Source organism: Gracilinanus agilis, chromosome 4 (genome assembly GCF_016433145.1).
Source record: "Gracilinanus agilis isolate LMUSP501 chromosome 4, AgileGrace, whole genome shotgun sequence".
Lineage (NCBI taxonomy): Eukaryota > Metazoa > Chordata > Mammalia > Didelphimorphia > Didelphidae > Gracilinanus > Gracilinanus agilis.
In genome coordinates, this window is record NC_058133.1 from 490,565,277 (window position 1) to 490,589,006 (window position 23,730).

At 39.8% G+C, this 23,730-nt stretch overlaps 1 protein-coding gene across 1 annotated transcript in view; it reads left to right on the forward strand.

The window, feature by feature from the left end:
* RPA1 (replication protein A1) overlaps positions 1 to 23,730 on the forward strand; it is a 74,906-nt gene that overhangs the window by 14,796 nt on the left and 36,380 nt on the right. The window contains exons 5-6 of the mRNA XM_044676337.1: positions 4,670 to 4,758; positions 22,782 to 22,874. Coding sequence (XP_044532272.1) covers positions 4,670 to 4,758; positions 22,782 to 22,874 — 182 coding nt within the window. The remainder of the gene's footprint in view (positions 1 to 4,669; positions 4,759 to 22,781; positions 22,875 to 23,730) is intronic.

A 23,730-nucleotide genomic window follows, 5' to 3' on the forward strand; every position in this document is an offset into this window, starting at 1 on the left:
TAGCTGCTTCCTTCTCTTCAAATTCTGTTATTATTGTCCCCAGTTATTAAGATTACTCTCTCAAATTTTTTTGTATTTTGTATATACTTTGTGTTTATAGATAGGATCATAAAGAATTGGAAGGCACCGCAGAGACGGCACCTCAGGGATGATCCTGTGCCTTCTTCAGAGGCCTCTGAATCATCTTCCAGCTCCCTCCTTTTTTTTTTACTTTCTGCCTTGGAATCGCTATAAAGCAGTGGTTCCCAAACATTTGGCCTTCCACCCCCTTTCCAGAAAAAATATTACTTAGTGCCCCTTGGAAATTATGAAACTATTTATCAAACTCAGACTAGAATGTAATACAAAAAAAGTGTGGCCATCACCAACTCCCTGGATTGCTGCAGCACCCACCAGGGGGCGGTGGCATCCACTTTGGGAATCACTGCTAAAGTATCAGTTTCGAGGTAGAAGAGCAGTAAGGGCTAGGAAATTGAGGTTAAGTAATTTACCCAGGGTCACACAGGAAGCATTTGAAGTCAGATTTGAACCGAGGACCTCCTGACTCCAGGCCTGCTGCTCTATCCACCATGCTTTCTAGTTGCCTCTCAGTTCCCTCATTTTACAGATGAGAAAGCTTGACTTTAAGTGATTTGCCTAGCACAATTTGAATCCTGGTTCTTTGCTTCTTTATATAGAGTAGACTTTGTCTACCACATTGTTGTAAGGTCTATCTAGAATGTAACTTCTTGGAAGGTAAAAAGAGTTTAGTTTTTGTCTTTGTATTCCCATTGTTTTGCACATATTGATTGCTGCTTAAATGTTCGAATTGAATAGTAAATGGTATTTTATCCTAAATAAATGAAGGCTGAATTTGGCTACATTCAGCATATTAATAAATAATCTGTCCTTCTGAGTTTAGGTTTGATGGAGATTAAGAGAAGAAGGAATACAAGGATATGCTTAAGTAGTACTTTTATAATATTTCAGAATTAAATATCACATATTCCTAAAAATTTATTTCTGAATAAGACCTGTGACTGCTCATATTTACTTCCCCTTGAGAAAAAAGTTAGAAAATTAACTTTCATGCCTGTAATTTTTTGTGGTTTTCAGCTCTTTTTAAGCATACACACTAGTCCTTTATGACAGTATTCACTTATGTCTGTGCAGTGATTTGTGACCATTAGTGCAGTATTGAATTTTGATTTAATCTGCCTGATGAAGTTAGTAGAACAGGGATCATTAACCTGATATTACAGGTTTAATCAGAGAGGGGAAGGAATTTGCTCAATTTTAGGAATAGTCAATGGTCAAGTCAGGACTTAAAACCAAAGATACTGATTCCTAGTTGGATAATTTTTCCCTACTGCACCAGATTGCCTCATGCTACGATCTGATGTCTGGATGACTTTCAGGTCTCTGGAACCCTGGGCAACAGTCTGGAGGCTATGATGGGGGTTTTCTTCCCTTAAGTCCAAGATCCCTCTGAATTGCGGTTCAAATCAGTCAGCTTTTATTAAGTATGAACTAGGGATCCGCTTCCTCCCCTCCAAGAGCTTATATACTGGAATTCAGGTAGAAACATTCCTTTCTCAAGCTTATTTGGTGGCTCTTCTCCAGTTCTTTGACCTTGGTTAAGTCACAACTTCTTTTTGGCTGTTTTCTCACCTGTAAAGGGAAAGAGGAACATGGCTTCTCATTTCTCCAAGGTCTGTAATTTTTTATTTCTAATTCACAGTTATTGAGGATCTTTTTCTTGGGAGTAGCGAGGAGGGGGAAGTTTGGTCCTGTGATCTCATTGATGGAGGAATGCTCCACCAATGTGTTTTCAGCATCTCGTTGATAGTGTAAATTTGAGAGAATTGTCTGAGACACTTCAACATGAAACATCCTGCCCCCAGACACACAAGTAGTTTTTTGTCAGAGATAAGACTTGGGAAGACCCTTGGGCCTTTCTGAATCTAAAGTCAGTTTTTTATCCTCCATATAAGCTTACATCTCTCAGTTCTATATGCTCCACCACTGCAAACAGTCTGACTGGACAAAGATCTGCTGAAAAACATAAAGGCAAAATCTAAAAACATTGTGTCATTTTAGGGACATAATTAATTAAAGCTATGAACATTGATTAACTTGGATTTCTGCAAGGGGTGAAAAAGGGGGTTTTGGGTAGATATTAAATGGTTGGTTGCCAGGGGATTGAAGCAATTATCAGTCCTCAATTAAAGAATAACCTCAAGTTAAAATGACTTTTATGGAAATTTATTTACAAATGAGAAGAGGAAGTAGAAATAAGGAAATAAGAGAGAGGATAAGATAGGATAAGTAATCTAACACAGTAGGTAATTTGCTCTGATCCCCTAGTTCAATCCAGGTAGAGCTAATTAACCCTCAGCCGAGGGAAATCTGGCCTTGATCCCAAGGCCGGAAAGTCAGAGGCCCAAAGGGCCTCAAAGGCGAACGAAGCAAAAGCTTCAGCCACAGAGTCTCTATTAAAAGGAAGTTCCTTAAGAGAAGTTCAGGAAGATTCAGTCTTAATACTCACCATGTGGAACAGTCTCACCAGCTCCAGACCTCCTCCAAGTCTGGTCATGAACCAGAAGAGCTCCTTTAGGTCCTGTTCACGAACCAGAAGAGAGGGCCCAGCTCACTGACGTCTCGTTTTTTTAAAGGGGCCTCTTTTGTGTCACTTCCTGTGGCTGCTTCTTAGTTTACATGTCCAATCACAACAGATGCTTTTCTTAGGACTGCCCACGAGGCAGTCAGTAAATTCTGATTTGTTACTCACTAGCACACTTGGGTTACAGACCACCCAACTTATGAGTTAAATGGAGATGTTTTCACCTTTGGTGATTAAATCTAAAGATGGGCAGGGTAGATTTAATCTCATTATCACATTTCATACCTATTCACTTGTGTTTTACATAGATATAAAAATATATTTTAGGATCAAAAACAGGATGCCAAACTGAAGCAAACTGAGAAAATAGCTCAACTCTTTATTTTGAAAAATTTCTTCCTTCTTACCCCTTACCCCTAGTTTCTTGAGAAGCAAAGGGTGGGGGAGAGAGCATTTCAGGGGGCTGCATCTGGCTCACGGGCTGTAGGTTGCCCATCACTGCTCTAACCTATGAGCATTGGTAAACACGCTAGAATTTATTTCAAAAAGTGTCTTAAATCACTTAAAGCTTTGGAATTTGAAGTCCTACCTGTATTCTACTTGATTTTATGTTCTAGAATGCAGTGTCATATTTTGGTTCAGTGACCAGAGGTTCTTTTATACAGAATAATACTGCAGCTTTTGGGAAGTAGATTTAGGCTTTCTTGGAGGCTCTTGCCTCTAACTGTTTTTGCCAGTGAAAACTTAAAAAGGGAATGTTTTAAGAAAGGCAGCATTATATGTTGGAAAGGACATCGGACTGAGAGAAGATGTTTATTTCCAGCTTTGTCATGCTGAGTAAATTCTTAACCTTTTTGCCATAGTTTCCTCATCTCTCAGATGGGAATACAATGCATGTACTGTTTTATTTTGTGGAGTTGTGGATTCAAATGCTTCATGGCTTAAAAACAATTTATAAATTCTTACTTTTATTATTGGGCACAATGTTATATTATATATTTTATAACATAGTACATACAACATTATTACATAAGTGGCACTGGATATAATGCCAAGCCTGGAGTCGGGAAGATTTCCTCAGTTTCCTCATCTGTCATTTGAACTGGAGAAGGATATGTCAAACCATTCCAGTATCTGCTAAGAAATCCCTAACTGGGGTCAAAGAGTCAGATATGACTGGAAATGACTAAATGATAACTTTTATTATTTCTCTTATTGTATTTTCAGAACTATTGATATAAATTGAATTTTCACAGAAAATCTAAATGCCAGGTCAGTTAGTTGTATATAGATACTATTGAAAATGAAATCTTTGTGCCCTAGCTATTACTCTACTGTAGCTGTAGTTCTTACTCTTTTAGTATAAATAAGGACTGTTTTTTTTTTTATCAAAAAGTCTGATAGTATCCATTGATTGAGAAAATAAATGATAACAAATGGTTGCTATGCCTTCATGAATGATTTTAAATGAATTCTTTTATTAACCACAAGTTTCTGTATACATTTGAAAACTAATGCATATATGTGTGAGATGTTCAGTCTGTAGAAAGTATGTTTATTATAATGAGTCACACTGCATGTTGTTGATGCTAAATAAAGATCAGAATCACCCTGCCTGGTGAGTCTAGATATCTGTAGACCTTTTGCAGTCACAGTGGAGCTCCTATTGGGGTCAGTGGACCACTGTTTGGGAATTACTACAGGAAACTCTTCCTTCTCACATCTTTTAGCCCCTATGGAGATGTGCTCTTTGTAAGTAGAGCCATTTGGAATGTTTGAAAGGAAGAAGGAAGGGTTCCATTATGAAGGAAAAAATGTGAATGTGGAATATGAAGTATGCAGTGAAAAAATTAGGGAAATATTCAGTGTGAGAATTGTTAAAGTAATTTATTTCCCAAGTTATTTGGCCATTTCAAAAGTTGTTAATGCAAAGAAAGTCATTATCGGAATAGTCAGTAGGGACTGCGTGTTTATAAAGCAGCCTGCGTGATAGCTCGAGGTCTCAGGCTCGCATACGCTTCACACTGCTTCTACTAATTCTAACTTTGTATTCTTTTGCCCTTGTAGGAAAGTGGTTATATTGATGGATTTAGAAGTTTTGCAATCTGCTGATGAAGTTGGAGGAAAGATTGGCAATCCGGTGCCCTATAATGAAGGTAGGGCATTACTGTTGGCATAGGCCATATCATCAAATCAAGTGACTGTTTAGAGGGCAACCATGTCATAAGCTTATCATTTTTATATAGTAGTGAAAAAACTGAGGATTCTTGGTTCTCGGTAAGAGTTATTCTGTCATTGTTTTCCAATTCAAAAGAAATCCATGTTACTTGTTGGGTTAAGAAAAGGGGGAAAATTCTACTTAATGTTGGACGTGATGTAAATTCAAGCTATTTTTCTTCAACCGCCTTCTTGTCTCTGGGAATACAAAGTGCAGATAATATAAATATGTCACAAGTAACAGACTCTATAGTTGTTTTTAAAGACTATAAAAAATTAAGCACTAAGGGGGCAGCTGGGTAGCTCAGTGGATTGAGAGCCAGGCCTAGAGACGGGAGGTCCTAGGTTCAAATCTGGCCTCAGACACTTCCCAGCTGTGTGACCCTGGGCAAGTCACTTGACCCCCCATTGCCTACCCATACCACTCTTCTGCCTTGGAGCCAATACACAGTACTGACTCCAAGACGGAAGGTAAGGGTTTTAAAAAAAAAAAAAAAAAATTAAGCACTAAGTTTTTTTGTATGAGGGAAATTAACATCAGTGAGACTAATCCCAAATTAAAATGTTATTGTTATTTGAAAAGTCAATGCATAGCTTATTTTACATAAGGGATTGTTTTCTCCCTAGGTTCTTGACTAATGTGACAGCATATTTCTTGTGAACTATAGTTAGTCATCTGTTGAAATTGTCTCTATATCACTTACTGTTGCTAAGAGGCAACTGCTATCTTGCCTAGCTAAACATTCTTCGAAATTCTTCAGACTGTTATTCTAATGAAATATCCTGCCAAATGTTAAATTTGGCCTTCAGATATTGAATAACTTTGATAACAAACCAATCTTCGTAGTTTTTGGAAAGGTACATCTGATACATTAATATTTTATATAGAACAATTCTTGATTTCAAAACTGGGGAATCTTATGTGTGCTTCTATTCCTTTTATATAATAACTTGTGAAAGCATTTAGCTGGACTTTTAATCAATGACCACTATATTTTGAATGGTATTGGATGTGTCAGGACCACGGTTATTACAAAAATGTACTTGTATATAAGTGTGAACTTCTGATTTAATTTGTGTTAATTGTTGATTCTTGAAAGGCTAGAGAGGTTCGGAGGGAAGTCAGATGAAGATGTGATATCTTATTATGGGAAAATGTTGTGTCTCCAGAGGCCAGGGCTATTGATGGCCTGACAAAGACTTTGCTTGACTCTGCATCTGATGCTCTTAGATTTCTGCATTCTTGCTAAGAGGCATTTATTTAGACTACCTAAACATTGCTAAGAAATACTTTGGACCTTTTTTCCCCTTGTGCCTTCATGCTATGTAAGGAATCTGGGTCATTATAGTAGGACTTGAGAGATTAATAGAGAAGGAAAAAAGGAAAGAATGGCTACCTTCAGGGTACCCAATTTTAGTTTGAAAATTGATGATACATCTATGTAAATATGTGCAAATTATATTCAAATGCGTGGATAGTCCTCTTAGCCATTTTATATATAGTCTAAAATTATGGCACTTGGGAAAATACTGCTAGAAATCAGGGCTCTAGGCATAGGAATCCTGAGAATTAGTATCTGGCATCAGAAGATGTTAGAAGCAGGGAAGGGGAAAATAGGGAAGTCAGGGGACTTGAAGGAATATTAAGAATGGAGCAAGTGCTACAAGAGGATGGATTTTATTTAATTCAAAATTGAAATGAGTGTCAGGAAGACTTAATAACTTTTTTCCTACAGAGGTATACTGTTGCTTGATATAAACTTGTTTTATGATAAGTAGTCATCAGTGTTTAACTCAGTGCCTGAAATTTCTTTTATAGTTTTTGAATGACAAAGCATTTCTCCAATGCTTACTCTATGTCAGACCATGGACTCAGTGCTAGGAATCCAAATACAAGAAAATAAGAGGAGGTGAAAGCTCTCTGGTTTGAGTCCAGGGAGGCCTGCGAGTAGAGCGTGAGGTTCCATAGAGAGAGGGAAGCCTGAAGCTTATTACCAGAACTCTGGCAGTGTGGTTTGGAAAAGACTCCTGGCAGAGCCCAGAAGGTTCAAATTCTACCTGCTTTTTTCTCTCATAACTAAAAACAAATGGTTTGGTTTATTTTTAATGGTTCTCTTTTAACCAATATTTATCTAATATCTAACACGGGCCTAGCACTCTTCTAGGTGCTAGGGATGAAGATGAAACAGCCCCTGCCCTCGGAGCTGTTCTATTGGGGAAACATCACTTGTATAGACAGTGCAGTCGGCAGCATTTCTGCAACCATTTCTGGGGGAGAGCATTATTAGCCTTATGAGAGGACCAGAAAAGGCTTCGGGGGGGGGGGGGGGCTGGCTAGATTAGAGCTCTGAAGTGAGCATCAAGGCAGGGGAGGGAAGGAGACATTGTAGGCCCAGAGGATGTACAGTCTGCTCAAGGGGGGAGGTGAAGAGTGGAGTGTCATGTCCAAGGAATGGTAAAGAGGCCGGTTTCTTTATACTGTGACAGAGAGTGTGCTGGGGAGTAATGTGCAGCTTGGATGGCTGAGGCTACAGCTAGGCTGAAAGGCTTTGGGGGGCCAGTGGGGCCTCTTGGGCAGGGATGTCACAGGCTTAAACCTGTGCTTCAAGAACATCATTGTTTTTAAATCCTTTACTTCTGCCTTAGAATGAATACTAAGGCTCAGTTCAAAGGCAGAAGAGTGGTCTGGACTAGGCAGTGGGGATCAAGTGACTTGCCTGGGGTCACACAGCCAGGAGAATATCATTTTGACAGTTGTGTGGAGGGTGGCTTGGAGGGGGGAGACCAATTTAGGAAGAGTAGTCCAGGAGGGACATGATGAGGGCCTGAACTGAATGGCAGCCATGTGAGGCAAGGGGATGAATGTGATTGGATGGGAAGAAGCTGAGCTTTGGGGCACAAATATAGTGGATGGAAAAAAAGAAATACAGAAATGAGGAGGTGAGAATTTCAGGGGGAAAGGTCATGAATTTTGTTTTGGAGACAAGTGTGGGACGTCTAGGTGGTGCAGTGGGTAGAGTGTTGGGCCTGGAGTCAGGAAGACCTGAGTTCAAATCTGACCTTAGATTCTTATTAGCTGGGTGACTCTGGGCAAGTCATTTAACTGTTTGACTTGGTTTTGTCATCTGTCAAACAAGCTAGAGAAGGAAATGGCACAAACCACTCCAGTATCTTTGCCAAGAAAACCCCATACAAGGTCACAAAGTCAGAAATGATTGAATGACAACAGCAACAACAGATGATGTTTAGTTGGAGATGTTGAATAGAATTGATGTATAGAGCAGGGGTTCAGGAGACCTCAGAGCTGTCTGCATTGAGGTGGTAGTTGAGTCCCTGGAAGCTTATGAGATCAGGGAGTTTAGAGAGACAGAAGAGATTCTGGAAGGAACACTGGGGTTAGGAATGTAGGAAGGGAATGAGGGTCCTGCTGAGGAGGAGGATTAAGCAAATAAAAGGGCAGTGTGTGTGTTTGAATGAGAGAGAGAAAGACAGAGACAGAGACAGAGAGAGAGCCCGAGTGCTCAGTGGTGCATGCTCCAGAGACAGAAGCCCTTAGAAGAGCTGCCCAGTTGTGGAATGAGGTCAAAGTTTAGATTCTTGGAGGTGAGAGCAGAGTAAACTGAGAAGCCAGAGGATGCTGTTATAACCAAGGGGTAGTGGGGCCAAGTGATATAATGATTGATAAGGAAAGAAATTTAGGGAGAAAGACAGATCAGGAGGGAAATCTAGGGGAGAAAAGAGGAGTTTGGATCAAGAGCACAAGGAAGGGAAGCTGGGGGGGGGGGCGGTGGATAGAGTTAGGCTTGGAGACAGGAAATCTTGGGTCCAAATCTGGCCTCAAGTATTCCCAACTGTATAACCCTGGGCAAGTCACTTAACCCCCATTGCCTAGCTCTTATCACTCTTCTGCCTTGGAACCAATACGTAGGATTGATTCTAAGATGAAAGGTAAGGGTCAAAGGGGAAAAAATTGCAAGGAAAGGAGGAATTTGCAAGAGAAGGGCTCCATTACCTTCTGGGATTGGTGCAGAGGGTGATTTGTGGCCTTGGGGAGAAGAGGGAGCTTGTGATAAATGGTCTCAGTTTCTTCTGGTCAAATATTTGGTGAGGCCCTCTGCTTAGAGGGAGTAGGCAGGCTGTAATAGAGATGGCCCAAAAGAAGAGAAGGTTTAGAAATAGGGTGGGAATGATCAGGAGAGGATAATGCTGCAATGAGTAAATTACTTAACAAACTTGTAGTAGACCCCGTCTTCCTGGTTGTTGACTTCCTCCGTCTGGATTCAGCAGCCTGTGTGTAGGAGCAGAGAAGGGAGATGATGGGAATAATCCAAGGTTGGGCTATGGAAAGAAATGAGCAACAAACCATGAATATATAGCAAATTCAAAGGTATAGAACAGCATAAATGTATAACTTATTAGGTTAAGATATTGAAGGGAGATGTAGCAGCTAAGTGACACATTGGATAGAGAGCTAGACTTAGGGTTAGGAGGTCCTGGGTTCAAATCTGACCTCTGACACTTTTTAGTTATGTGATCCTGGGCAAGTCACTTAACCTCAGTTGCCTAATCCTTACTGCTCTTCTGCCTTGGAACTAAAAGCAATTCTAAGACAGAAGGTAAGGGTTTAAATAAAATGTGTTTGTGTGCATATACATACACACAAACATATTTTCATATATATATTTATATATATATGAAGAGAATGAAGCCCAAGTCTGGGTGGGTATAGTGACTAGAGATCTAAAATGAAAGAGGCTGAAGGATAGATGGGATGATAGGGAGTAATGGTCAAAGATTCAGAATTATGTGAATACTTGTGGGTGATAATGTGGTGAAGGCTATCACCATCCCAGTGAGTTCCTTCAGTGGAATGGAGGGGAAATCATGAGAATACGGGAGGCTATTTAGGGAATTATGTTAGCGTCTAAATGGATGACCCCTAGTATCAAGAAGAACCTTGGAGAGCAGTGAAGCCATGAGACTTGATTGAAGATTGAAAGATTGAAAATTATATCCACTACTATATTTTATAAGAATTTATTAATAATAACTTGAAGTCCAGGGAATAAAAAAAAGAACAAGTAGATAACTTGACAGCGGTTGGAGGGGTGGGGAAGAGGAGGAGAGCATGGGAAGAAGAGAGATTAAAAGGCGGGATTCCAGCAAACTTAATTACAAAACATGAGGACATAACATGGGGGTGAAAGAAAAAGTAATTTGGGGAAGATAAAAAGAATTCTGGAAAAATAAAGGAATTCTGGGGAATGTAGTCCTGAGGTACACAATTCTATTTACACACAATCAAAGAGTGAGGTTTAACCTGGAAACCTTTATAGAACAGTCACAAATATCTGGCTGGAGGTAGGACCTAGGGCCATGATGGTGAGCCTATGGCACATGTGCCAGAGATGGCACACCTAGACCTCTGTGGACACACATGTCAAGGACCCAGTGCTCCTGGCCCTGAAGCACAGAGTTCACCAGAGTTCCTAAGTAGAAAGCTGGAGGGAGGTGAAGCTGGCTGGACTGCTCTCCTCCTAGTCTCCCCAGAGGAGTTAGTAAGCAGGTCTCTTCAAGACCACATCCCTTGCAGGACAAGATTGCCCCACCCCATTCAGAATACACTGGCCTCTTCATTACCTTTGGCCTGAGTGAGATAGAAACAACTTATGTCTTTACTATACAAAGTATTTTGGGGGATTTTTGGATGTGTCTTTTGAGTTGATACTTTAGAAATTGTAGTCTAGTGATACAGGAATAAGTTTTATGAACCCAAGGCAGCTATTCTACAGCTCCCTTCCCCAGTTTCTTTCAAAAGCAAACTTGGTCTTAATTCGCATTCTTAGTCCCCACACTTCTTACTAGCTTCTTCAATTTGCATTCAAAGAGGTGCCTGCCTGAGGGAGACCAGGTGGGCTAGAAGCTCTGGAAAACAGAATAATGGCTTGTCAGAGGTAGCAATCTTCTAATCAGCCCTGCATCCAGATTACAACCTGACTTCAACCCTTGACTATTTGCTAAAAAGGTTAATTTGGAGGATACCTGCTTCAGGAAGGATGGAACTTGATGGGGTGAATGTCATTTGACCTGAGTATTATATTTTCCTATAAATAAGGGGGTTTTCCTGCAAGCTGGGGCTTTTTTCCCCCCTGGGTTTAAGGGGATCATAGCTCACAAAACTAGAGGGGAGCAGAGTGCTTGTGCCCCTCTCTTCTCCCTCTCCCTAAGCCTGACTACATCACCTGCCCTCCTGCCCAGCAGTCCAATGGGAGTGCTTCCTCCTCCTGGATGGACTAAGGGGGGGGCAGGGCTCACTCAGCACTCAGTTGGGGGAGGGGCATAGAATGTGGTCTGGGTGGGCCCATGGGTAGGGCACTGGGTCTGGGGGCGGAGCCTGGCTCTCCATCTCTAAAAGGGTTCCATCTCTGACCTAGGGCCAGACTTTAATCTTGTCTGATGATCTGGGTTGGGATTGGGTGGATGAGTGGGTTTGGCCTCCAGTCAGCCACCAGGTCAGTTTTGCCTCAAGGCTCACTCCTAATGTTGAGCACATTTTAAAAGTAAGTTCTTTTTATTTTGTTTGGCAAATCTAATTGAAGTAGATGTTGCACTTAAGGAGATAATAGAAGTTTCAGTTTAACAGGTTTATCATGGCTAATTGGAGGTTTTTTTCCTGTATTTCATTGAGAAGACAATAACTTCTAAAATGATATAAATGATTAAATCTAACAACAGAATTATTGTATGTTTTCTTGAGCATGTTTGTGTAATATTTGCAGTGTAAGCATTTACGTATTTTAGATTTTAGCTATATCGCTTGTTAAAAATAAAATTAGACCCTTTCTGACAGCCCAGCATGATAACCTTGAAATTTTTCAGTATCTTTCTCTTAAATTTTTTCTCATGAACTGGAAGAGAAAGCTAAGCTTTTCATCTTTTCCAGTTCCTGAGTGATTTCTCAACCGAGGATGAGTTAATCCAAAGTAAGAAAATTTGTCTACATGTAGAAAAAGCGATAGCCATTAAAATTGGATTATTTATTTCATGATCTTTGAACACAGCGGGTTGTGATTTTCCCTGGAGTTCATTTGTGTTATTCAGTTCGACTGGACATAACAGTCATTATGTGAAAGGCATTTGGAATGCAAAGATCAAAAACAACTTATTCCCTAGATTGCCACAAAGAGTTTGCAGTCTAATGAGAAGGATGGGACATGTGTACAAATAACTTCAATGTCTCATCTGGATTAGGAAAATTTGGACCCCAGCGAGGGACATTAATTTAAGAGGACGCATTCATTTGTTGAAGATTAAGGATGATCTAGCATTGCAGATGTGGTACTTAAGTGGGGCCTTGAAAGAGGTAAAAGATTGCAGCAAATGGTGATTAGGTCAGCTGTGGGAGCGCCTGCTTTCTTTCATCTTTAGAGCTTGCAAATTCACAGAAGTGGGAGACTCATTTCTCCAGAGCTTCCATAATTAAGAGGAATCTAGTGAAAAGTTGGGAGACATTACTGAAGCTGAATTGTAGATGACCCTGAGTGCCTGGCTAGGGTGTGGCTCTTGGAGGCCTTTGAGCCAGGAAGTATCTTAAATTATTTTGGGAGTGCTGCTGCAAAAGGAAGGGTTAGTGAGGGAAGAGACTGGCAAAAAGAGCCTGGCTAAGAATCTTATTAGAAGGGCTAAATTAGAGTGGTGGCCGAGGGAATGGGAAGGACAGATGTGAGATGCTTTGGAGATAAGAACAGTAAGACTTAGCTTCTGATTCGTTTTCCAGGATTTCAAGTCCAAGTGACTGGGAGAACCATGGCACCAGACATTTAGGGAAGTTAGAAAGGACAAATTTTGGAAGAAGGGGGATGATTTCTGGTTGGTCATGTTGTGATTGAGATAGAGATGTCCATCAGGCAGTTAGAAATGTGGAATGGAGATCAGAAAAAAGATTGGGGTTGGATGTATAGATTCGGGGAGTCATCTGTATAAAGGTGGTGATTGAACCTTGATAGGAAAGGATTAGATTGCCTTAGGAAGGCATGAAGAGAACTGAGCTCCTCAGAACAGCTCCTCGGGAATCACCACAATGAGCAGGACAAAAGCAGACTGAGTAGGACTGTTCCAGACCCTCATCTCCTCATTCTGGACTATTGCAGTAGCTACAGATTGGGCTGCCTCCCTCAGGTTTCCCCATGCTTGCCTGAGCTCTGCTCAGCCATCAGTTATTTTCCCAAAGGGCAGGTCTGGCCAAATCACTCTCCTGACTTAGCCCCAGCACTTTATTCACTGTGCTATCAGCTGCCTCCAGGTATATATTATTTCTGTAAGTTTACTTATGAGAAGAGCCAGGAAGGGATAGTCAAGGGGAAAGTTGAAGGTTTAGACTGGCGAATAGGATCAGAGCATTCTCTAAGCCTGGAGAGGTGGAGGAGGAGGCCTAGAGGAGTTTTGAAATATGAAGGAAGAGAGATGGAGCTCATCAGATGCACTCAGTCTCCTCTGTGAGAGGACATTTGGGGGCTTTAGAAGAGCAGAGGTTGGGGCAGCTCCTCTGGGGGATGTTGGGGAGGTGGTTAGGAAAGGTCTGGAGAGGTCAATTAGCAGTTGGTATGGTGGCTCTACGACTTTATATGGCAGCACTCCTAGTCATCTGGGCAGGCGGATCCAGAGTTGGGGGGCTTTGGAATGTGAAGGACCGAGTAATGTAAAAGTAGAGAATTGATTATTGACTACAGGGAAGGAGGGAAGGGTATATAAGCAAAAGGGAATTGGAAGTAGAGGAAAGACTAGATGCATAAGCTTGGGAGTGATTTATACTAAGAACTATCTTACTTTTCTTTAGGAGGGGACTGATATCCAAAACTGTAGGGGACTCATTTCCTCCCTTTTCCTGCCAGAATTCTAACAGTAGTTGGCCCCAGGAAGACCACAGGGAAAGCTAAGAAGAGCAGCCTTCTTCAGGTCACATTTAGCATTTAACTGTGTGCCAGGAATATTTTGCTAGGTGCTGGGAACTGTGTCTGTCCCCAACAAGCTTATGTTTTATTGAGGGAAACAAAATATACACAGATAAATTGATACATTAGACATACAAAGTAAATTCAAGAGATGACTTCCCACCTCACCTCACCCTGCACCCGTCACCTCAATTCTTCCCCACCTAGCTTCCTTCAAAACTGCTCTCACCTCCAAATTAGAGGGCCTTCTCCCTTCCCTCCTACCATCATACTAAGTATTTGGGTTTGATCATGTATGTGTTCTTTCCTTGATGGAATATAGACTCCTTGAGGACAAGGACTGTTTCATTTTCATTCCTATCTCTAGTGCTTAGCACAATGCCTGGTTCATAGTAGCTGCTTAATAAGTGCTGGTTGGGTGGTTGATTTATTAAGAAGGATTAAGCCAGTGATGGTGAACCTAAGGCATGGGTGCCAAAGATGGCACACAAAGTGCTCTCTTGTGGGCACTTGGCTTCCCCCCCCCCACCTCCCCCAAGTCCCCCAAGTCCATTACTAGAAAGGCAGAGGAACTAGAGTGGAGCTGCTCCCCTCTCTCTCTACATTGCACCTGAAAACTTTTTTACATTACACACCCCTCTGCCCAGCAGCCCAGTGGGAGCTCTTCTCTCCCCTGTGTGGGGTGAGGGTGGGGCAGGGTGCACCTGGCACTCTGGTGGGGAGGGGCACATTAAGTGGGGGGGGGCATGGCACTCCATCTCTAAAAGGTTCACCATCACTAGATTAAGTGATATGCAAACACCCTGTAGAACTTGATTGCATGAGAACAGATTAGGATCTCTTAAGTCATTGTCAACTTTTTTGCTTCATTAATTAAGGGTTGACCCTTTTAATAAAAAATGCTGTAATAAAATCTCATTTATCCTACTAATAGGCTTGTTGTGACATTTATTTATAAAATTACTGAAAAAAAATTACCTCATTTATAATTTGTACTAGTCATAGGTCATCCTGTTCTGTGATGATACATTTGAATCTTAATGTGTTCTTAGACTATATAAGCTTTTATTTTAAAAAATTTATTAACATAAAATCAGTTGTTGGAATTTAAACATTTCTTTTCCCCACTCTAGATTGTGGTAACTGGTGCCAATCTAGAAAATGGAGAAATATAACTTAGAAATACAGTGTCAGCAAAATTCCAAACTAATGAAATCTCTGGAAGATCAAAAATTGTTTTGTAGTTGGGGTACTAGTTAAAATGCCTACGTTAGTAATCATCATGTATGGCTGGTAAAAAATGAAATAACTGAGGAAGCAAAGGTTTGATCTTCTGAGCATATCCATTTATTAAGCAGTGCATGCCAGTTGCCCAAGAAATCGAGAATAGGCCCCTTCTTCAGCTTTGGGTTGTACCCCAAATATTAGAAGACACAAACTTTTAGTCAAGGAAGACCAATTACTTGAAAGGAAACAATGCAACATTAGATGATCTGATTTCTAATTGGAGAAAATGTTAGGGTCTTTCCAGGTTGAGAGGGGAGAATCAAAAGGTACACTTCTCTGAATTCAGAAAAAAAAGGTGTCCCATTCCTCCCAAATATCTGTAAACAATCAAAGGGACATGGAAACAATAACAGATTAATCAGTATATGGACCAGTTTTCAAATAAGACATGGGTTTCTTGAGATGTCCAATTAAGAGGAAATTCCTGGCATCAATCTTAGGATTTAACTGCATTTCTGGTCAACATAACCTAGATCTTTAGTTTGGGTCTCTAAAGAGAAGGTAGAGGAATTTCCAGGCACTCAGGGGTACTTTCAAATAATGCAATATGGTTTTCTCCCAGCCTCCATAATTTATTAAAATTAGACTAGGCCCATAATTAAATAGAAAGGGAGAGTAGCTAACTTCAGAATTGAATCACAAGATGGACTCAGTGTAGTTCACTTAAGGCCCACAATTAACCCTTGCTGTCCTAAACCCCTCAATTTACTCACATGATACCAGTCTATAGGAGTTAGTCTGAGGATGAGCTGAGCTCTACTTCTTTTGGGAAAATAAGTTTCCCTGAAGCCCCTGGGGAAAGTAAAAAACAAATGTCCTGGTTTATCTTCTCCTTTCCTCCAAGCTCTTGGTTCCTTTTTTTGTTTTCATTACTTGTGTGCAATGTGGATTGAGCTGTGGATCTATATATAATCAGGAAGATCTGAGGTCAACTACGGACCATTTAAAATATTTGGGAGTCTACCTGCCAAGACAAAATCAGGAATTATATGAACACAATTACAAAATAACTACAGAAATAAAGACAGATCTAAACTATTGGAGGAATATGAATTGTTCATGGATTGACTGGGCCAGTATAATAAAAATGACAATTCTACCTAAATTAATTTGCTTATTCAATGCCATACCAATCAAACTACTAAAAAATTATTTTATAGAGCTAGAGTAAAAAAAAATCATCTGAAAGAATAAAAGATCAAGAATATCAAGGGAATTAGTGAAAAATATGGCACTACCAGATTTCAAATTATTATAAAGCAGTAACCATTCAAATAATCTGGCACTGGCTAAGCAATAAAGTGGTGGATCAGTGGAATAGACTGGGTACACAATGCACTATAGTAAATGACCACACTAACTTAGTGTTTTTCAAATCCAGTGAGCTATGCTTTTGGGACAAGAATTCACTATTTGACAAAAATCCCTGGGAAAACTGGAAAGCAATTTGGTAGAAACTAGGTATAGATCAACATCTCACATGTATGCCTAGATAAGGTCAAAATGGGTATAAGATTTAGACATAAAGGGTGAAATATAAGCAAATTAGGGGGGCATGGAAATATTTACCTATCAGATCTATGGATAAGAGAAGAATTTATGATGAAACAAAAGATACAGAGGATCATGGGAAGTAAAATATATAATTTTGATTATACTAAATTAAAAAGATTTTGCACAAAGAAAACTAATGCAGCCATGGTTAGAAGGAAACTGTGGAAAAATTTTTACCTCATTTCTCATATATATAGAGAATGGAGTCAAATTTATAAGAATGAGGCATTTTACAATTGACAGGAGCAGGTAGTTTTCAGAAGAAGAAATCAAAGCTACATATAGTCATAAGAAAAAGTACTCTAAATCACTGTTACAGAAATGCAAATTAAACTATTCTGAGGTACTAACTCACAGCTATCAGATTGATTAATGTATCAGAAAAGGAAAATGACAAATGTTGGAGGAGACATTAATGCACTCTTGGTAGAGAGCTATGAACTGATAAAACCATTCTGGAGAGTAATTTGGAATTGTAGCCCCAAATGGCTATAAAATTGTGTATATTCTTTGATCTAGCAAAATCACTTCTAGGTCTGAATCCAAGAGATCAAAGAAAAAGGAAAAGGATCTCTATGTACAAAAATATTTATAGCAGCTTTTTTTTATGATGGCAAAGAACTGGAAATTAAGGGGATACCCATCAATTGGGGAATTGCTAAACAAATTGTGGTATATGATTGTGATGGAATACTACTGTACTATAAGAAATAACAAGGTGGGGTGGGGCAGCTAGGTAGTTCAGTTGATAGAGAACCAGGTCTAGAGATAGGAGGTCCCTAGGTTCAAATATGACCTCAGACACTTCCTAGCTGTGTGACTCTGGACAAATCACTTAACATCCCTTACTGCTCTTCTGCCTTGAAACCAGTACAGAATATTGATTCTAGGACAAAAGATAAGGGTTTTAAAAGAAAGAATTGATGAGCAGTATGGTTTCAGAAAAACCTGGGAAGATCTACATGAAAGGATACAAAGTGAAGTGAGCAGAACCAGGAGAACATTGTAGAGTGATAGCAATGTTATATAATGATCAGCTGGGAATGACTTAGTCATTCTTGGCAATACAGTGATCCAAGACAATTCTGCAAGACTTATGAGGGAGAAAGAATTCCAGAGAAAAAACTGATGAGTCTGAATGCAGATTGAAACATGATTTTTAAGCTTTCTTTTTTCTTTTGTAACATAGCTAATATGGAAATATGTTCACAAGAATAACTGATAATCAGTCATATTTCTTGTTTTCACAATAGTAGGGAGAGAAGTGAGAGAGGAAGAAATTCAGAATTCAAAAAAATTTAAAAACAAATGCTAAATATAAATAAATAGTATTTTGGAAATTAAAAAAGCACATATTTACAAGGGAGAAAAAAGAAAAGATGATATGAGGTAAAATCTCTCTTTCAGCATCAGCTCTGCAACCCTGTTTGAATCAGTTGCCCTCTCTGTGCCTCAGTTTCTCCTTTGTAAAATGAGAGTGATTTGTGAAGAACTGTGTTGTTGTGAGGAACAATGTTTTTCAGACCTTCAAGTGCTGTATAGATGCTAGCTATTTATTGGGTGGTTTGAATATCAAAGTGGCTGCTTTCTCTGTGTTTTTACAGTGATGACAAGAATGTATGAGGTAGGAGAGTGAAGGGAGTTGAAAAGTGGATATTTCTTGATAGTCCCTTTCTTGAAACTTGGCTTTTCTTCTCCCTGACTTCAGTGCCAGGAAACCCTAAGTCAATATTTTCTTCTAGTGAAGGCTTTACATGTATAGGGACCCAAAAAGGTACTTATTGTTCAGGATTATTTATGGTAAAGATTAATTGAAACGAGATCAATACAGCATAGTTACTTTGGGCCAACCACTGGGACTTGAAAACAGCTCAGCTACAGAGAACACTTCTTTGCAGTGGTGTTCCAAGGTAATGAGATTTTATTTGTGTTTCGAAAGTGAAGAAACACTGTCCTCCATGGGATGAATGAGTAGGGGAATCTTTAAGAGCATCCCTGTAATTTATTTCAGTCCAAGAACTGGCCAGAGGAGTACTGAAATGTAGATTGAAGTGTTTTTTGTCTAATTCTATTATGCTGTCATTTTTCCACTTTAAATAAAGTAATTTTTATTGAGTTTTCAAAATGTCAGTAATAAAGCTTTAATGCACAAGGGTACAGATTCATGTTTCATATACTGTAGACACTGGACGATTATTGGATTTGACGATTATTGGGTTTTGAGGCTCCTATGTTTAACACTGCCTATTTGCATGTGTATATGTAATCAAACTAGCTACATTACCTTGAGCAAATAAAATATAATTGTTATTGCTTGTAATTAATCTAGCTTATACAGTATTTAGCTATGTTGATGGGAATATGATTCATCATTGAGATCTTACTGAAATCAAAGAAAATTGATCAGATGGTTTTTTTTTTCCCAGTTGGATTCTGTTTGTTTTAAGTTATCAGGAAATTTTAAAACAATTATCTGTTTCTGTTCATGTATGTTCAAATAAATATGTGTTGGAGTGAGCTTCATTCCTGGTAGAATTTTTAAAATGTTAAGTTATAGTAATACGATTCTTTGTTATTGTACCTTTTCCCTCATAGCCTATGGCACAAAGTTTGTATTTACTTGTCTCACAGGTCAAATTCTCAGGTCAAAGTGTTGTTACTAAAGCCCACACTGGAACACAGAATGGTCATGGCCCTGAGGGGGGCATTGTACTCCAGTGTTAAAACAGGTTGTCCCCAAAGTCTTAGTATAGTTTTGTCACTATTAAAACTTAAAATTGTGCTAAAGGGGCAGTTAGGTAGCACAGGTGATAGAATGCCAGACCTAGAGTCAGGAGGACCTGGATTCAAATCTAGCCTCTTCTACTACTTCCTAGTTATGTTACCCTGGGTGAGTCACTTAACCTCAGGTGCCTAGCCCATGCTGTCCTTCTGTCTTAGATCTGATAAGAAGACAGAAGGTAAGGGTGAAAAAAAGAAACAAAGAAAACTATCCTGTCTAATGTTGAAAGAGCACCAGACTGCAGGTTGTAAGATCTGGGTCTTAATGGGATCTCAGCTGGATCATCACTTGTGTGGTCTTGGGCAGCTGCTATCTCCAACCCCTCAAGTTTTCCTCTTTGGAAATGAGAGATTTGGATCAGTTGGTTTCTAAGGACTCCTGGTGTCATGATTGGTGTTTCTAGCTCTGACTCTAGAACCAAAGGAATGTACCAAATTGTTGAGACTGTGATGCTAGTTTTTGTGGAGGAATGAGTTAAATTGTTTTTTTAATTGCCTGATGTAGGGAGAGTATACTCCTAATGCCAGAGTATACATGGGCTAGCTTTGTTTTTCTAAAGTAATTTAACCCATTTAGTTTATTATTTGAGAGAATTGGGAAATTAAGGCTTTATCTGACAAGGGTTGACAGTAGAGGTGAGCGCAGTCACGGTGAGATTCCAGAATTTTTTTTTTTTAAACCCTTAACTTCTGCGTATTGGCTCCTTGGTAGAAGAGTGATAAGGGTGGGCAATTGGGGTTAAGTGACTTGCCCAGGATCACACAGCTGGGAAGTGTCTGAGGCCGGATTTGAACCTAGGACCTCCTGTCTCTAGGCCTGACTCTCAATCCACTGAGCTACCCAGATGCCCCTCCAGAGTTTTTAAATGGGATATTGTTAGATAATTTTTTTACTTGGTGTACCTTATGAATGGGGTCATATTATAAATTTTTTTTCATTGATGTCATACTTTACAAATACAGATGTCACATTTTACATACAAATTTACAAAATTACAAATGCAGATTTGAGATGCACGGAAGGATGAAGGGTATCTTTAAACATGAGAATGCCATTCTTAACAACATAGTTTTGAGGATTAGCTAGGTAAGATGGGGGACATGAATATAATGAAATATTGCTGTGTTGTAAGAAATAATAAATATGATTGATGGCTGTAGAGAAGCATGAAAAGATTGAGTTAGACCACAGCTCAGTGAATAGAAGCAGGAAGACAGTGTACACAGTGACTCTAACAGTGTAAGTGGACAGGCGAGCAACAGAAAAACAACAGACATACATAGAAAACAGAAATTAGGAACACAGCATGGCCCCAAAGAGGAGGTTGGCAAAAAGACCGCCCTGCTTCTTTGCCCAAGTGGAAGGCTGTGGGGAAGTAACATGTCCTATATTGTCAAGTCTTTGGTTTTTTTTTTTTTTTTTAAATTTCTTTTTCTTTTTTTTCTTCCTTATAAGGGATGGATTCTTGGGAGGGGGAAGGGATACACTGAAAAGAAACAGAGATGAAGTGAAGACAAAATATATCAACATAAATGAATTTTAATATAATTATCAAGCTTGTTACAGTATCAAGAAATGTCTGTTTTTGTGTGTGTATGTATGTACATCCTGCATATGTCATTAACGAGTTTTATAGAAATAGGAAAAGCAGTTTTGTATGGGAGTTTAGTGGGAGCAGTGCTGAAAGGGCTCTACTGTAATGTGGCATGAAAATGGGGTTTGATTATGATGCATTAGCCACATTCTTGTGAAATGACTTTGGCTAAGGTCCTGTAACATGGGGCTGTCGTGTGATGTATGTGGTGGATAGAGAGCTGTCCTTGGAATCGGGGAGACCTGTGTTCAAGTGTGACTTCTGACATCTAGTTGTGAGTGCAGGGTCTCGGCCTCTCAACTATTGAATCTGCCTGGGTAGAGGGAGTGCCCCCAAATCAATGAAATCACAATTATGGACTAGCCCTTCCCCCCAAACAAAAGAAAGCAACAAGAAAAGAGCTTGGGATAAGAATTGGTTATTTTTTTTTTTAAACCCTGACTTTCTGTCCTAGTATAGAGAAATGAGGTTAAGTGACTTGCTTAAAGATCACACAGCCAGGAATGTCTGAGGTTAGATTTGAACCCAGGTCCTCCTGACTTCAGGCTCTCTATTTGCTGTGTCCTCTGACTGCCCTAGGATCATTGTTTTTTAACCTTGTCCAATTTTTTTTCTGTGATTTCATCTTGATGGCCTGATCTTCTTGACTGACTGTGGCAGCCATGGAGGGTGGGAGACCATTGGTGTATGACGTCTGTCTTTCGTGTGGGGCCCCAGAAATTGGGATCAGGATGTCCCCTCCCCATTTGGAGCAGCCAGTGATGGGAAAGGAGCCTGGAGCCCTGCTGCAGAAAGCCAGTGTTTCCCCAGCATCATTCCCGGTTGCAGTTGCCATAGTACCCTGAGGAGTGCTCTGAGCTCACTGGTGTGCTGTGCTTTCTAGTTGAAAAAAGCGAGATTAGATGAACTGCCATATTTAATGCCTAGTCGCAGTTAAATTCCCCAAATCAGATGTGTTGCTTTTAGAAAGATTATTTATATTTTTATACTTTTAACCTTATACTTTATAAAAATTAGCCTAAGGGATGAAGGAGCAAGTGGATACCTTTATATTGTTAGGAAGTCATTTCTTATTTTCTTTTAGAGAGCCTTATTCATTTAACCTCCTGTCCCTACGAATCTTGCTATTTCCTTGACATTCCTGCTTCTGAACCCTGTCCTCGGCTCTCCCTGCTGAGACAGTTCACTAGCTCTTCGTGGTTACTGAGGACTCTTTCATTTCTTATTTTCTATCAACTGTTGCAAAATAAGGTGCCTTTGTTTGGGGAGAAGGGAGAGAGAGAAGCCTTCCTGAATGTAGCCATTCCCTTTGAAGTTGGAGCACTTCAGAGACAATTGAGTTGCTTTCAGGCTTCTCTCCTACCACCCAGCCTTTTCTTCTGCTAAAGCCTGCAGTGAACACGCACTTCTGTTGATGACATCGATTTGTTGCTATGGAAATAGCGGTAATGTCACAGATTCAGCCCGGTGACTTTACTGCAGGTTCATGCAGGAGAAAGGAGTAGGCTTTAGGGAAGAACCTTATTAAAACTGAAAGCCATCAGTTGTGAGAAGGCGAAAGGTCAATGGAGACAACCCGGCTTCTTTTTGTAATAAAGACAAAATTGCGTTCCCACCCTCTCTGCCTTGGCAAATTCACTGCACACATTTAAATGTCCCAGTACGAATTCAGGCCCAGAAACATCTTTTGTGAAATCAAGGCTTTTTAAATTTCTCACTTACCTCAAGATGTTTTAAGTAACTTTTAACCCCAGTTCTCTGTATTGACGTGGCCTTTTCCCTTCTTATCCTTAGGACAAGGGCAGCAGCAAGCAGTGCCAGCTCCAGGGCCAGCAACTAATCCAGTAGCCACCAAACCCCAGCAACAGAATGGGAGTTCAGGCCTGGGTAAGTCCTGCCACTGGATGAGCTATACACAGGCATTGGGAATTGGAAGCCTTGGGATGGTGCTGGGAATCTCAGCTGGGGCTAAAGGTGTGTCTAGAGAGCACGTTGCTTAGAAGATTTAAAAATAGCTCAGATTCTTATTCTTAAAGTTCTTCTAGTTAAAGGTGAAGATGTTTGAAGTTACTTAGCCATCCATCATTTTTTAAACGACGTATTGCTAATCTAGGAACTAATATGTAGTACTCTTAGCAGTTAAGAGTTTACCTTAGAGTTTCTCACACATCCTTAGCTTTTTATGTCCTCCTACTTTTCTGTTCATTTGCATACCTTTTAAAATTCTTATCTTTTAGCTTGTTCTCTGCCATCTGCTTCATCAAATTTAGTTTCTCTTTCTTTCCATTTTTGTCTCTTGGGTTTTTATCTTTTGCTTGAAGAGCAAATGTTGGTCAGACAGTCTCTATTTTTCAATATCATAGAAAAACTATATTTTCTTCTTCTGACTTTTGCTATAGCAGATCCAGGGAGACTCTTAATTGAATCATTTCATTATTTGTTTGTTTGTTTGTTTATTTGGGGGCTTTTAGTTGAGGAACCTCCAAAATAGAGTCCATGATTTGTAGAATTTGGTTGGGTCTATTTTTAGGTGTGACTTTTTTCCTTCTTCACCAGAAATTACTGTGTCTTTCCCTGTTCCCATATCTTTCTCTCTCTCTCTCTTTTTTTTAAACTCATATCTTCTGTATTAGAAGCAATAAAAGAGTCAGTACCAAAGCAGAAGAGTGGTAAGGGCTGAGGAGGTCACACAGCTAGGAAGTTTCTGAGGCCAGATTTGAATCCAGACCCTCCTGTCTCCAGG